The sequence below is a fragment of the Esox lucius genome, chromosome 23, assembly GCF_011004845.1.
Source record: "Esox lucius isolate fEsoLuc1 chromosome 23, fEsoLuc1.pri, whole genome shotgun sequence".
NCBI classification, from domain to species: Eukaryota; Metazoa; Chordata; class Actinopteri; order Esociformes; family Esocidae; genus Esox; species Esox lucius.
The window spans coordinates 7,784,629-7,802,076 of record NC_047591.1 but is presented as its reverse complement, the minus strand read 5'-3'; the positions used below and the strand labels follow the sequence as shown (position 1 = coordinate 7,802,076).

General features: G+C 42.3%; 1 protein-coding gene across 1 annotated transcript in view; it reads right to left on the bottom strand.

Moving 5' to 3' along the window:
• Positions 1–16,183, bottom strand: part of LOC105028202 (proton myo-inositol cotransporter) — a 78,799-nt gene extending 62,616 nt beyond the window's left edge. Inside the window, exon 1 of the mRNA XM_010900766.3 lies at positions 15,369–16,183. Coding sequence (XP_010899068.1) covers positions 15,369–15,924 — 556 coding nt within the window. The 5' untranslated portion in view covers positions 15,925–16,183. The remainder of the gene's footprint in view (positions 1–15,368) is intronic.
• Between the last annotated feature and the right edge of the window lie 1,265 nt (positions 16,184–17,448).

Here is a 17,448-nt window from a genome sequence, read left to right as displayed (position 1 = left end):
TTTTAATAAAACTTAAAGCATCATTCTATAAATGACCACTCATCCTTCATTTGCCCCAATTGGCAAATCATTTGTAGTTAGTGCACTATGTATACACCATGGCTGTGTACAGTAGGTCCTGGTCAAAGAAGTATGCTATAAAAGAAATAGGTTGCCATTTTGGACCCAGACCTAAAGGTCATCTCACCAATTATTAGTCGGAGATGGACCAAACCTTGTGTTAAAGACCCTCCAAAACTACGGAGGCCTACGGCATTTCAGCCTTCTGACAAACAGCAAAACTGACCTTTCTGCTTTCCCTCAGAAATTATTCAATTTCTGAACAACCGTCATGAACACGTGACTGGAAGTGTGACATGGTATGCCTGGAAAAAAAGAAATGAGGGAAATATGCTTAAAAGAACTGGAAGAGTAATTGTAGATGGGAGAGAAATCATTCTAATCATTACCGTGGCAGTGAGTCCATGTGTTCTCATCAAAGGTCAACCCTTCAGAGAACAAGATCATGAAGAAGCAAATTTAAAAGGTTAGCATTTTTATCAATATAACTGTCAACCTGCATGATTCAAGCTATAAATGGCCAGATGAATCCTCTTGTTCAGTCATGAGGAAAAAATAACAATTCAGTAGTCAATGCGGTGGGTAATATTGAGGCAGAGTGACTCTACCATATGTGGGCATGGGTCTTTTGAACACACAAACAGCAGAAACAAACAGAAGCCAGCCCCCCCTTTTCCATTCAGCTTTCTCTGAGCCAATTAATACATGGTTTGTAAATAATGCCAAGCCTGGCACACTACAGCTTATGACACCTTGTAAAATTGTGTGAAAAGTACGAAACCATGTAAAAACCTGCTACTTCCAAAAACAACATAGGCATTGTAGTCAGATTTCAAGCCAGTCTTACAGTGGTGTTATGACGTTGGTTTGTTTCACCAGAACAAAATAAATGGACTTTCTATTAAGTGTAAGATATAGACTACGAACATTCAGCAATTCCACATCTATGGTAAACTAGGCAGGCACACAAGTGTCATGTTAAACAGCCTCATAAATAAATGTTCAGTTTTGTGGATTTGCCAATTGAAATACCTAGGACAACTAGGACTACCTATAAACAGGTAAATTTGTACCATTAGGCTCTGTAAAATAAATGAGTATGAAAGGAAGGGCAGATTTCTCAACTCTTAGGACAGCTGAAGTTGATAAAATAGCTTAGTTATTATTAAAAATAAAAATAAAATTTGGCCCCCGGCCCAAATTAAGGTTTTAATAATCTCTTGCAGACAGACAAGGTTTTATAAACGGTATCATCAGTGAGAAGCTTAGTTGATTTGACATCAGTAGGAATAATCAGACGAATAGGAGGCCATTTTATAAAGAAAAACATAGACTTAGACCATAATGAATGACAGAGGACACATCCCTGTCAGGGAGAGCAGATGAAGTGCGTTGAGGCCACTGCCATTTTCTGGTAATCAAATTTCTTGAATTTCTGTTTCATAAACACATACAGCTTATCATTTCCCACAACATACTAAATGCCCTGAACTAGAAGTTGAAAATATTTCAAATATTTAGTGCTCAGCATTTAACTAGTGTAAACATTGCGTATATTGGCTTTAAAAACAAAACTCTAAAACTGAATTGAAATTAAATACAATATTTTGCTAAATGTCTGTCTATAGTAACTTTGAAAACACTTTTAGAAAAACAAATTAGGCCAGAGTCTGTGGCTTCTGGATGATGTTATGGTGCATAATATCTTTTTTTATAATTTCTGAAAACCCTGAGCAGCACTGGCTACTAGTTACTAGCCCTGTTAACCCTTGTTCTGGATTGGTCTTAACACTAAAAGTTTGGTTAGCTGCCATAAGTGAAAAGAATTATGTGGAGGCCCTCAGAAGAAATTTTGTTGGTGCACAAGCTATTCAAAGTCAATTATTACATAGATGAATAATCTGCAAATGGATAAAATGTCATACCACCGGCAAGATATCAAGAATAGCGCCCCCCTCCAAGTCAGCCTGAGCTGTAAAATTCATTGACTATACTATGGCGTCAATGCCCATGTTTGGGGATAACCTATGTATCCTTTTCTTCTGTCCTTTAAAACTGTAATGACAAGATGAATAGATGACCTACAAGCCAAGTCATCAAATAAGTGAACATTCATCTAAAATCCCTGAATCAGAACCATAGTCACTTTAAATAGCTAAATAAACGTACACGAATCTTTCTTGGTGTAATGATGCTGCCAATGGTAGACAACACAAAAGGCCAGAATACACAAAAAGGTCACATTCAATTACACACATAAAATGGATGGTGATCACAAGGTGATGACATTTGCGGTATAATGTATGGTCTTAAAGCTTCAGTATTGTACATCTAGTTGCAGAGAGATGAGCAGCATTTTGAATGCAGAATAATAGAGCCAGTTTACAGTTTGCTGTGGGGAGCAGTCTTATTAGTCTTTGAAGGACAGATGGCCGGTTGACCAGGGTCATGGCACCGGAAAGAAGCTGTCCGCCTGTCAGAGGAGAATTTCTGGAACAGTAAGAGATCAGGGTAAGAAGGGCAAGTAACTTTTTCTGTAAGCTTCTTTGCCCCAGAGTCACGGAGATCCTTGATAGTGGTGGCTGGTGCCCTTTCTGCAGACTGTACATTGCGTTGCAGTTTACCCTTGCAGCAGGCAGACGCAGACCCAAATTAGATGGTCAGTTATTATTTTCAGGTTTGTGCAGCTAATGACTCGATCAAATAAAAACCATTGCAACTAGACAAAGAACTTAACAGCATCCTTGCCAGCCTGCTGGGAGACGGTTAGCCAACTGGTGCATGTTGCATTTCATGCGATGGTGCATGTTGCATTTCTTCTCATTGATGTACTCCTCTCCTTCTATTTTTTTGTCCAGCGAGGACCATTGCAGCTGTGTAAAGTACGAGCCATCGCATATAGGCACAGACAGGCCGCGGTAAGCGATAACTGCACAGTGAGAAGAATCCTCTAATTTATGACAACCTTCCAAATGTTTAAGCTAATACAAAAGGGTACCTTAGATGGCACTCCTGTCTCTTGTATAGCTCAGAAGTGGTGGCGCTTCACAGTTCCCCCCCTCGCCAGTCCGCTCCCACGTGGTGGGATGCAAACCCGCGACCTTCTGCTTCACAGCACACTTCAACAGCCTCGACACCATTCCAACCTCTTGAGCTATACAAAAGGTACAATAGTTTGAGAAATCTGCAACATTTTAAGCTAGCATTCTGTTCATATAGTATTTCATATAAGATAAAGATTCCAAGTGACTTCACACACCGTTGTGGAAGCTAGGACCGCTATGTCCATTGCTAAACACGGGCTACAAGTACATACAGTGGGGAGAACAAGAATTTGATACACTGCCGATTTTGCAGGTTTTCCCACTTACAAAGCATGTAGAGGTCTGTAATTTTTATCATAGGTACTCTTCGACTGTGAGTGACAGAATCTAAAACAAAGATCCAGAAAATCACATTTTTATGTAATTAATTTGCATTTTATTGCATTACATAAGTATTTGATACATCAGAAAAGCAGAAATTAATATTTGGTACAGAAACCTTTGTTTGCAATTACAGAGATCATACGTTTCCTGTAGTTCTTGACCAGGTTTGCACACACTGCAGCAGGGATTTTGGCCCACTCCTCCATACAGACCTTCTCCAGATCCTTCAGGTTTTGGGGCTGTCGCTGGGCAATACAGGCTTTCAGCTCCCTCCAAATATGTTCTATTGGGTTCAGGTCTAGAGACTAGCTAGACCACTCCAGGACCTTGAGATGCTTCTTACAGAGCCAATCCTTATTTGCCCTGGCTGTGTGTTTCGGGTCGTTGTCATGCTGGAAGACCCAGCCACGACCAATCTTCAATGCTCTTACTGAGGGAAGGAGGATGTTGGCCAAGATCTCGCGATACATGGCCCCATCCATCCTCCCCTCAATACAGTGCAGTCGTCCTGTCCCCTTAGCAGAAAAGCATCTCCAAAGAATGATGTTTCCACCTCCATGCTTCACGGTTGGGATGGGGTTCTTGGGGTTGTACTCATCCTTCTTCTTCCTCCAAACACAGCGAGTGGAGTGTTTTTTTCTTCCAAAAAGCTCTATTTTAGTCTCTTCAGACCACATGACCTTCTCCCATTCCTCCTCTGGATCATCCAGATGGTCATTGGCACATTTCAGACGGGCCTGGACATGTGCTGGCTTGAGCAGGGGGACCTTGCGTGCGCTGCAGGATTTTAATCCATGACGGCGTAGTGTGTTACTACAGGTCCTGCCATTTAGTTCTGGGCTGATCCCTCACCTTCCTCAGGATCATTGATGCCCCACGAGGTGAGATCTTGCATGGAGCCCCAGACCGAGGGAGATTGACCGTCATCTTGAACGTCTTCCATTTTCTAATAATTGCGCCAACAGTTGTTGCCTTCTCACCAAGCTGCTTGCCTTTTTTCATGTAGCCCATCCCAGCCTTGTGCAGGTCTACAATTTTATCCCTGATGTCCTTACACAGCTCTCTGGTCTTGGCCATTGTGGAGAGGTTGGAGTCTGTTTGATTGAGTGTATGGACAGGTGTCTTTTATACAGGTAACAAGTTCAAACAGGTGCAGAAAATACAGGGATTGAGTGGAGAAAAGAAAGGCTCAGGAAAGGGAAGTTTGGGGTCCCCTACTGGAGCTGCTGCCCCCGCGACCCGATACCGGATAAGCGGATGAAGATGAGATGAGATGAGTGGAGAAAAGAAGGGCTTCTTAAAGAAAAACGAACAGGTCTGTGAGAGCCGGAATTCTTACTGGTTGGTAGGTGATCAAATACTTATGTCATGCAATATAAAGCAAATTAATTATTAAAAAATCATACAATGTGATTTTCAGGATATTATTTTTTAGATTCCATCTCCCACAGCTGAAGCATACATATGATAAAAATTACAGACCTCTATATGCTTTGTAAGTAGGAAAACCTGCAAAATCGACAGTATCAAATACTTGTTCTCCCCACTATACATCCTTAATGATAAATCTGTAAACCGTGGTAAAGATCGTTTGACGTTCGATATTTCAGAGATATTCAGACATTCAAAGCTCAATAGCTCGCAAACAATTTAAGTTACAGGCCTTGTGTTTTATTAATGTTTTTATTGCCTCAAATCATCGTTACATAAAGACCGGCAATTAATCGAAAAGGGGATTGACATTATTGTAACAAAAAATCAAGATATCCCTACTTTTTCGCGAATGTACTAAATCTGCAGTAGTTTGATGTTTTGCTCCACAACCACCAACATTGTCAAAGCACTGCGGAAACCCCAGGCACGCGAATGCACGTTCGCAATCAGGAACAAACACCCGCACACAAATACGTTTTACCCGCGCGAACGTAACCTACGATTATTTGGGCCACCAGCGATGGATTTTCAAAACACACATTAAAGAAACAATCTGTGATTATACACCTGCACTCTTATCTTCAATTCGATGTTGTCAGTAGCCAATGATGACCAATGAACACAATTTTCTGAGATGCAAAGCAAGCAGAATCACATGGCGTATGGAGTTGAGGTGGCTGCATCAAATCAAAATCATCATCCTTAGGCAGAGTGCTTCCTGACTTTTCTCCTAAAATGTCGTGATCAATTCTATATTATCTTGAAGGCTGCGCCATGTTACAGCTATCTGACAAATAGCTGCCTAATATTCTAAACAATTCCTGTCTGAAAAGATAAAACACCAGGTAGGCTCTGAGAAAGATGCATTGATCAAATTAAACTAGGGATTCATCGATCACGAATCTGGTTATGCGTGCCCATCTTTGTGGGCACAAACCATTTCAAAATATAGGATACATACCAGTAAAGCTACAAAACTGTCTTGCTACTGATGTGTTTATTTAACACATCAACAAACAGCATGGCTCCACAAAACATTTTAAAGGACAGAGCGGCTTGCTTCTACTAGGTGTTGTAGTACACATACTGGAGAGAGAGAGACCTTCTTGTGTAATTGCTCTCCTTCTCTCTCACACGTAAAATTACCACTGTCACATTTACAAACCTAAATTAGGAATGCAACCAAGCTCAGAACCAATGTGCCTACAGGGCCATACGCGAACAGCAATGAGCTCAACACCACTGAAGGCCACAATGAAGCGGAAAGACAACTTTTTAGGGATACAGATCCATTCTATGACAACAACCTTAATAGATAAGCTTGGACACACTGACACTCGTCACCATCTATATCAATCGATCCAGAACAGAAATATGACCAATGCACGGACCAGCACCACAAATGCAGGATGATAAAATATGCTTTCACTCACCAAGGCTGAGGGCTCACTTGATGAGAAAGGTGGCGCGGTGGTTCTTCCTCTGGGCAAACTTTTAGATGACTTTGGGAATTAAGTCATGTGCAGTATCTCACAAAAGTGAGTACACCCCTCACATTTTTGTAAATATCTTTTCAACACTGAAGAAATTAGACTTTGCTACAAAGTAAATTAGTGAGTGTACAGCTTGTCAGTGTACAGTTGCTGTCCCCTCAAAATACCTCAACACACAGCCAATAATGTCTAAACCGCTGGCAACAAAAGTGAGTAAACCTCTAAGTGAAAATGTCCAAATTGGGCCCAATTAGCCATTTTCCCTCCCTGGTGTCATGTGACTCATTAGTGTTACAAGGTCTCAGGTGTGAATGGGGAGCAGGTGTGTTAAATTTGGTGTCATCGCTCTCACACTCCCTCATACTGGTCACTGGAAATTCAACATGGCACCTCATGGCAAAGAACTCTCTGAGGATGTGAAAAAAAGAATTGTTGCTCTAAAGATGACCTAGGCTATAAGAAGATTGCCAAGACCCTGAAACTGAGCTGCAGCACGGTGGCCAAGACCATACAGCAATTTAGCAGGCAAGGTTCCTCTCAGAACAGGCCTCACCATGGTCAAACAAAGAAGATGAATGCACATGCTCAGCGTCATACCCAGAGGTTGTCTTTGGGAAATAGACGTATGTGTGCTGCCAGCATTGCAGGCTTTCAATGGACAACATGGCCAATGCGTTGAGTTGCGGCTGTCCCATGGTATTGCGAGTGAAGGTTTATACCCCCTTTAAAGTGGAAAAGTTCCTTTCTGACTCAGATTTCGTCATAGGTGTTGTTATGATAATATTCAGCAGAGTGACGGTCTCAGCAAAAGCCTCCTCTAGGTTGTTCTCATGGATGGATCTTAACAGAGATAGGGCAGTCTTATAAGTGTGAATCTCAGTGTGGCAGTACAGAGTGGTCAGCTCAGACTTTTCCTTGTTTCCTAGAGGCCATAGTTTCACCGCACAGTCAAGCTCAGATGTAGGGAAGGACAGGAGAAATTGTGGAAAGAGCGAGCTGTCAACCAGCTTGGCAGCGATCAGGTGGTCACTTTGTGAAAACCTCTGCTCCACCAGGGAGATGACTGCGTCGCATGCCTCCTTCATCACCTGGCTCGTCTGTTCCATCATGAACCGTGGCAGCCAATTCATCAGTTTGCTTCTGCTTATTCTGGACATTTTCCTTGAAACGGGTGAGCACACTGCTAATCCCAGATGCATCGTTGCTCCATTTCTGCAGAGTGTTGTATAAAACATCAGCTTCTGGAATAAGGAAGAAAAAAATAAAATTCCAGCAGCTCCAGAAAGGCTTGGTCCCTGAGTTTTTTTGACAGGCTGTTTGCCTCATTTATGGTGGGCTAATCCCATCCTGGTTGTGTGTGTATGTCCTCCATACACAAGAGCAGCGCAGCGCGGTATTCCCAAACTGCATTGACAGTTCTACTATCAAAGTTCCATCGTACAGCGGGTGGCCTTGGAATGCGTCTCTGTGTTGCCTCAGCAAGTGCCACAACACGTTTTGGAGCGCCAAGAAAAGTGGCAAAAGCAGTTAAATCTGCAAAAAAACAAGGATACTCATCCTTGCTGAAAAAAGTTGATACAAGGTCAGGCTCAGCTGGAGAGCATAGCAGTGAACAAACTGGGCATGTGGGTATGTCTCTTTCATTAGCGTCTGTACCCCTCCGAGATATCCACTCATTACAGCCGCACCATCATAAGTCTGAGTGATCAGCTTTTCTCCCACCTTCAGTGGTTCCAGCACATCCTTGATGCTATTAGAGAGGCCAAGTCCAGTTTTATCTTTGACTTCCACAAACTCCAAAAACCTCTCTGTCACTGTATTGTCAGGCAACACGTATCGCAACACAACCACCATTTGTGAATTACAGTTGTCTCATCTGCCTGTATGGCAACAAATGATTTATCTTCCACTTGCTTGGCTACCTCCTCCCTGTACACTTCATACATACAGTCTAAAAGTTATTTTTGAACGGGGCTAATGTCCCTTTGAAGATGGGCAGAGCATCATAGTGCCTCTGAATTCTCGAATTACCCTCACACATAGTCTCGAAAATGCATCTGAATATTCCAGGATTCAGGGAGTCCACAGTGCGGTTTCACATTGTCCACACAGTTTAATACATGTTATGATCCGACTGAGAACGTACCTGTTTTCCTCCATCGTTTGTTATGCTGCTCAATGGAGCGCCTGTATGCACTCTCAACTTGGGCTGCGACATTTACCCTTCCAAGTAAGCCCAATTTCACAGCATTGTCCAGATGACTCCCGCTGCTCTTATGTTTTGTAATCCTCTCAGAAAGATGTTTCAAATCTTTGTAACCCGTCCTCGACCAAGTACCATCTCCACCAAATAGCAGACATGGAAAACATAAGAGTGCCTTCTTTTATATGCTAAGCGTTGGCCACTTTTTCTTCAAAAACCACTCCACGTTAAACCTGCATATATTATTACCATATCCCGTGGCTTCACTTCAAGTTTCTCCTCCAAATTAAAGATTTCAAACCGGTCCTTGAGTATGAAATCCACTTTATTCATTTTCTCAAGTTATCTGGTGTTTGTAAAGCTAACAAGCTAGTTAAGACAATCTACCTTCCTCGCTCTTCTTGCTGACTAATGTTGACGCCAGACAGACAGACAGCCAATCAGGTCTAAAATACGAAATTATGCTGTGGCGGGGCTACCGGCTGTCAGCCCCATTTGGCATCACATTCGTGTGATCTATATTGATCACCCTAACATTCTGAGCATGAATATTCATATTTTCACACATACATTTCATATTGAGAGAGGGGCAAGCCCCACATTCATGCTTAGCCTTTGGCCTACTACTGCAAACTCGAATCAGCAGAACGCAGTCTGAAGCAGCAAGGCAGGGACCAATGAACATTAAATAAAATCCAAACACAAATGATATGCAATTTAGGAAGATGCTATATTCATAGATAAAAAATTATAGGAAGTAATCTTCGAGAAATAACAATAACATAATTTTGTTGCAGTTCTTTCTGTTGACAGAAAGGCTGTGCCCCACCTGCCCCTAATGACCAGTCGCCCCTGCAGCTATATCTAACAAATAGCTGCCTAATATTCTAAAGAATTCCTGTCTGAAAAGATATAACACCCCGTAGGCCTATCATTGTTCTGAGAAAGACGCATTGATAGTAGATAACTAAATCACATTTTATATGGATCATCTAATAACGTAGATATACACTCACCTAAAGGATTATTAGGAACACCATACTAATACTGTGTTTGACCCCCTTTCGCCTTCAGAGCTGCCTTAATTCTACGTGGCATTGATTCAACAAGGTGCTGAAAGCATTCTTTAGAAATGTTGGCCCATATTTATAGGATAGCATCTTGCAGTTGATGGAGATTTGTGGGATGCACATCCAGGGCACGGAGCTCCCGTTCCACCACATCCCAAAGATGCTCTATTGGGTTGAGATCTGGTGACTGTGGGGGCCATGTTCAAGAAACCAATTTGAAATGATTCGAGCTTTGTGACATGGTGCATTATCCTGCTGGAAGTAGCCATCAGAGGATGGGTACATGGTGGTCACAAAGGGTTGGACATGGTCAGAAACAATGCTCAGGTAGGCCGTTGCATTTAAACAATGCCCAATTGGCACTAAGGGGCATAAAGTGTGCCAAGAAAACATCCCCCACACCATTGCACCACCAACACCAGCCTGCACAGTGGTAACAAGGGATGATGGATCCATGTTCTCATTCTGTTTACGTCAAGTTCTGACTCTACCATCTGAATGTCTCAACAGAAATCGAAACTCATCAGACCAGGCAACATTCTTCCAGTCTTCAACTGTCCAATTTTGGTGTGCTCGTGCAAATTGTAGCGTCTTTTTCCTATTTGTAGTGGAGATGAGTGGTACCCGGTGGGGTCTTCTGCTGTTGTAGCCCATCCGCCTCAAGGTTGTGCGTGTTGTGGCTTCACAAATGCTTTGCTGCATACCTCGGTTGTAACGAGTGGTTATTTCAGTCAAAGTTGCTCTTCTATCAGCTGGGAATCAGTCGGCCCATTCTCCTCTGACCTCTAGCATCAACAAGGCATTTTTGCCCACAGGACTGCCGCATACTGGATGTTTTTCCCTTTTCACACCATTTTTTGTAAACCCTAGAAATGGTTGTGCGTGAAAATCCCAGTAACTGAGTAGATTGTGAAATACTCAGACCCGCCCGTCTGGCACCAACAACCATGCCATGCTCAAAATTGCTTAAATCACCTTTCTTTCCCATTCTGACATTCAGTTTGGAGTTCAGGAGATTGTCTATACCAGGACCACACCCCTAAATGCATTGAAGCAACTGCCATGTGATTGGTTGATTAGATAATTGCATTAATGAGAAATTTAACAGGTGTTCCTAATAATCCTTTAGGTGATTGTATACTCTATTTTAACCAAGCATGCCGCACAAGCCCTGAAAAGTGAAGCCAAAACGTCTCGATCGCCCCCTGGTGAGTGGTCCTAGTATAGGTCATAAACCCCGCCTCCCCATGTTATTCAATGGGACGCGAGACCAACTAAACAATTAAATTACCCTTCAAATATCTTTTTTCCGAAGCTGGTTTCTGTCATTTACTGTAGTTTGTATCACGCTAATGTAAATTCAAGAGTTTGTTTTTAAAATAAGTTGGTTTTTAGTTAGTTATTTAATGCTCTAAAAACGGTGGTGTGACGTCGTGATTGACAGCTATCTGAGCCGAGGAGCCACTGAAGCGCCAACAGGCTTTTTTCGCGATCTTCGGAGGACTAAGGAGATTGGAGCTTTAAATTTAATCTCTAAATTTCTATAATTGATATAATTTCACACGGACATAATGGGTTGTTCTGCATTAGATTGTGCTAACCTATCTGGCATTTCCAATCGATCTTTGAATTTTTTTCGGTAAGTTAAATTTATAAGCTATTTAATTAGTAAATAAATGTAATGGGCTAGCTAACGTTAGCTAAAAGAGAACAAGCCTCGTTAATAACCATGTTAATAGCTAGCAGGTGATCGTTAGCTAGAAGTTACCAATTATTTTTGTATTAGGCCTATTCTAAATTAAGGTTAAACATGATGTAAGTTAGGCTATAACATATCGTATTTTAATGAGGTTGGAGTGGAACGGAGCAGACAGAGTTCACAGGAGCAGGACTCCACTTCCAAAACAGTGCAGCGTGTGCTTGCGATTGATTACGGTATGCACATTCTGCGAGGGAGAGTGAGGGCGGGGCACAGGGGTGGGTCCGTTGATTTTGCGGCTTTACGGCTTTACTTCCTGCTCGCTACTGCGCATAACTACTGCGCAGAACTGGTCCCAAGATCGCTATCTGCGCAGACGCAAGTCCAAGATGTCAGTGCCATATCGGGACACTGGCGGCTTCAGTTTTCACCAATGGAAAAGAGCGAAGGGGCGTTGTCCATTTTTTTTTTACAGTCTATGATTTTAACCAACCAAAACCGGAGAGAATTAAACTAGGGCTTCATCGATCACTAATTTGGTAATCCGCGGCCACCTTTGCGCGCATGATTATCACACACACAACTGAGGGCGCAATTGTTATTTGGGTTCAAATAAATATGTTTTTAAAACATTGAATAAAAAAATCAAACATACAACCAGCATGGGAATTTCACTGCGGCCACTACCGCCATGGCCGTCGTTGCCCTTCGCTCTGGCGAAAAGCATGCCCCGAAAATCATTGTACACCCTACAACACCGGACACATCGAAAACTGCGAAGTGAGGAAAGATTTCGTAGAGTAGCGCAATTTGAAAAAGCGTTGGATTTTGCTGGATGTGCGAAAAAGCTAACTCTAGTTTGACTAGTTACCCAATGAAAAATTAGAAGTTGGACTTGGAGTTGTTGCTTTCTTTCTGAAAATGCAAAAAGATGTGTGCGTTATTATAAAGGTTGCTTAGCTTGATATCTTGTTACACTAGCCAACTGTAGCACCCAGAACCACTAAGCTAACGTTGGCTAGACTACATCTAGTTGTGTAATTGGCTGTCTAACCCAATTTACATTAAATATACATGATTTGTCTTAAGAAATATTAAAAATATTTAAAGGTTTGGGGACCACACGATTTCGTCTCTGCTCTTTGCGGATGATGTTGTCGTGTTGGCCCCTTCAAGCCAGGACCTTCAGCATGCGCTGGGACGGTTTGCAGCCGAGTGTGAAGCGTTGGGGATGAGAATCAGTACCTCCAAATCCGAGGCCATGGTCCTCAGTCGGAAAAGGGTGGCTTGCCCACTTCAGGTTGGTGGAGAGTGCCTGCCTCAAGTGGAGGAGTTTAAGTATCTAGGGGTCTTGTTCACGAGTGAGGGAAGGATGGAACAGGAGATTGACAGACGGATCGGTGCAGCTTCAGCAGTAATGCGGTCGATGTATCGGTCTGTCGTGGTGAAGAAAGAGCTGAGCCGCAAGGCGAAGCTCCTGATTTACCGGTCAATCTACGTTCCTACTCTCACCTATGGTCATGAGCTTTGGGTTTAAAGTTTAAGTTTAAACGGGTTTTCGTTGAAATAATAAGAAACAATCATCAATTAACTGGCAGGTACTTGTTTTTGTTCCTAATACAACGTCATCGAAGCGGAACTAGACTAAATTAATATAAGAACTTCCGTGTGGCAATTATTAGATATCTAATCAAATGCAGATGGAATTAAAATAACAGAACAAATGTGAAAATGAGAAGGTGCTACAGCACCAAACAGGGAGGCTTGCTGTTTATTAATAGTCTGAATAAAGTAGGAGGGTTGAAAACGCAGTTCAAAATGTTGTATTCTATTGGCTTATTGTCAGCGAGATAGAATACTCTTCGCTCAGTTTGATACAGTAGAAAGCTATACTCTCATCAGAAGATACGATAACCCGCAATTCGTTTGTTTTTTGTTTTGCTGGAAGTTGTCTTGTCTTTTTTCTTAAAAGTTCTCTCACTATTTACCTTCACACCTTAAGCCCACATCTAACTTTTAAAAGTGGAAATGAGATGGGGCGGGACTTGAGTGATTTGAATTGGGGCAGGATAGTGATGTTCTAGGAGGATAACAACGTAAGCGTGATTGGGACAGTACCGAAAAACATTCATAGGACAGGAATGAAAATTCACTCCTGTATCAGTCTATACACTGAACCGATTTTGTGGCATTTGTTGCAACTGGATGTCAGTAATATTGCTGAAAACTATTAACAACTTCGGATCATTGGCTGAGCCCATCCAGGTTTTTATCATTGGATCCTTCTTTAACCCGTGGGCTTTTCATGCTTATAGTCGTTAGATTAGATTCAACTTTATTTTAATTGAACAGTATGAGTACAGTACAACAAAATGCAGTTAGCATCTAACCAGGAGTGCAAATGTACAAGTATTATAGTGTATGTTACAAGTGGAATGTATATATGTGCAATGAAGCCAAATACAGAGTAACTGAAAGAAGCTATAAGAGTGAAGTGCTTTTATCAAGGGTTAGATTGTGTCATCCTCTTTAGATAGATGTGGCATAACTACATGTTTGCCACTATGGTGTCTCGCCTCTGCCATAGCCAGCAGCACTGAGCCTATGTCCAATTTGGGGCTTCAAATTTAACCTTTGTATGTGTTGAAAGAATAACTGAAAGGGTGAATACTGCCACCTGTAGTGTGTTATTTGAACAGGTATGCATCTGCAGCTATTCAATGTTTGCTAACTTCTTCAATAATTGGCTGATCCCTACTGATGACCCGATTGGAATCATGTTATCCTTCCTTAAGTCCCACAGTGGACTACTACCTCAGAATAGACAATTATTGGCACTGCCCATGCTAACTTTTTGGGCACAAGGTAGGCCCACCTCTGGGTTGATGGTTAGCTAATAATCTTTAATACCATGAAAAGCTTAGGGCCAGGGACGTTACCAAATGTTGGTTGTACGTTTTTTTTTTATCTGCGTGCCTAATTTAGGCTAATTTCGGTTGATAGGGAAGTTGTACATCACAAAATAGATGTTTATATATAAATAAAAACATCCAGTGAAACCCCTTACTTTTCCTGATTCCAACAATAATGAATTAGGCAATAGGCCTAGTAATTCCACATCCTTCATAACCACATCCCTAATTAACATCTGAGGGGAAATTGAAGATGGAAGTGAGCTAACCATGGTACGTAGCCTACACCTGTGGACACCTACACCTGTAGACACCTACACCTGTAGACACCTACACCTATAGACACCTACACCTATAGACACCTACACCTGTAGACACATACACCTGTAGACACCTACACCTGTAGACACATACACCTGTAGATACCTACACCTGTAGACACCTACACCTATAGACACCTACACCTATAGACACCTACACCTGTAGACACCTACACCTGTAGACACCTACACCTATAGACACCTACACCTGTAGACACATACACCTGTAGACACCTACACCTGTAGACACCTACACCTATAGACACCTACACCTGTAGACACCTACACCTGTAGACACCTACACCTGTAGACACCTACACCTGTAGACACCTACACTTGTAGGCTACAGAAACGTGCTTATTTTCTAGCGTCAGAAGAGTTGGAAAATGAAAGTGTATGTTTAACCTTGGTTTATCTTAAACGCAACTTTAGCCTACATTGTCTTTTATATGACGTGTGTTTTGCTGTTAATGTTTCCAATTTAGGCCCACGTAGGCTTATCTATCCCATCCGACCTGCCATACCCAAAGTAGCCTAATTGTAGTTAAACAGGTCGCGTGAAACCTAACTTACTGTACTGTAGCTGACAGAAAAACAGTCGCATTACTATGACACAAACGATTAAACAGTGTACTGTAGGCCCGTTAATCACAATTCATAAAGGACTTGTAATGACCCAAGGCACTGAGTCATGATAACTACTATAGTGGCGACAGTAAAAAGTGTCACAAACTATAGGTGGCACCTACCGAGTCCAAGCCCGACAATCAGACGTCCGACTAGGAGGACCTCTTTATTGGGAGCCGCGCTCAGCACTATTCCTCCGGCTGTGAAGATAAAACTGGCCAAGAGGATGCAGATCCTGCGCCCGAAAACCCCGTTCAAGAATCCGCCAACCAAAGCGGCGAGCGCAGCGGCTGCCACCGTACTAGAGATCAGAACCTCCTGCCATAGGGCGCTGAGATTCATCTCCCTCTTGATGAGCAACATCGCTCCGGAGATCACCCCGGTGTCATAGCCAAAAAGAAAGCCACCCAGCGCAGAGAAGGCGGACAGAACGTAAACAAACGCAGGTGTGACATCTTGCTGGAACTGTTTACGTGCCGCTCTCTCCATGTCCCCGGTGGCGGTGTTAGCGGCTTCGGACGCGGCATTGGCCGCGGTAGCCTGGTTGTTGATGCTCGCGCTGGACGCAGCTTTGATGAGGCTCCGCTCTCCGTCATCGTTTACTTTCTTCCTTCTCTCACCCATCAGGTTGCTCATACTACGAAGATTATAGTCATTTCCGCTTAATTTTCGGGACATATGGGAAACAAAAAAACAACAAACGTTCACAGGGCGGTTAGTTTATTTGGTTATGTATGAAGTAGTTTTTGTTGTTGTCCTCAGTCAAGTTTAATGCAAACTGCGCGTTTCGTGTATCCAAATCAGTTTTCCACACGTGTGGTCCAAAAACAATTCGAGTGGATTGTAGTTCGTCTCGAACCGTGGTCACAGGCTAGGGGAGTGTCATCTCAGTGGTACTGATGAGGGCAGCTCTGCTCGCTCTCTCTCTTCCTCTCGCTTTGTGTGATGAAGAAAAAACAAAGGTAAAGCAAGGCAAGGAGGAGGCGGTGTGTTCGTTCGTCATTGCCAGCGTCTCTTTGACGTATAAATAAATGCTGTCCAGCTGCCATAAAGGAAATGGTGATCATATTTTAAATGAGTGTCATTGTATGTCATGCATGTCATTGTTTCTTCTATTTCCACGGTATGCCTAATATTGCGATCTAACAACAAGGTGGGTCTTTTAATAGGATAATCTATTGAAATGCATTGTAAGTTAAAATGCAAGGGCGTATGTTTGTGTTGCATATTGTATTGTTCAGTGGCTCCCAGGGATAAAATTGACCTGTCGGTAAAATATATATTTGGGGTCACCCCCCCCCCCCTCCCCCACACACACACACACACCTGCGCTTCTGTTCAAATGTATACCAAAAACATCAACATACACCTGGAATATGCTTAACGCATATCTCTGCACTTTTCATTTTCTCCTCAACAAATGTGATTGTGTTGTGCCCTCTTCAGGGCAAACCTCAGTATTACAAAAACTGAAGTGCTTTTTACAAATCGTTAGCCTCATAGCATAATTGCCTAAGTCATATTTCAATGTTTTTGGAAAACAAGAAAAAACTAAAAAAATTGAAATCACATTGTTATTTTATATTGATATTATAACAGTAAATTCAACCAGATGTTTGAACAAGTATGCAAAAAGAAATAGATCCATCATCAATTGCCTAACAAATAAAAGTGATTTAGGCAGAATATGCCATGACTTTTTTTCTCTTACATATAAATGCAAACATAACATAACAACTCAGCCAACACACCCATGTGGGGCCCAAACAGGCTGCAAATGGGCTGATATCCGGGTCCCACCTGGGCTTCCCAACTGGGACCCAGCTAATTTTGGCCGCAGTTTCCATGGAGGCCCCACGTGTTAGCCCAGATGGGTTGATGATGGGCTCTTGATGGGCTCCATATCGGGCCCATATGGGTAGCCTAGGTAGTCCCCATTTAGGGACTACAGGAGTCTGCCCACATGGGTTGATGATGGGACCCAGATAGGTCTTATCTAGGGCTCTTATGGGCCACAACGGGTGTATATATGGGCTACCATATTTGTCTTTTTGGGTTACCTTATTTTACAGTAAACCCCTAAATACAAACATTATATGTAAGAAATGAACAGTAACCATTACTTCAAGCTTTACTTTATTAACAGAATATTTATTAACATATGTGTATTAACAGAAAAGTATCAAAAGTGAAAGCTTTTGA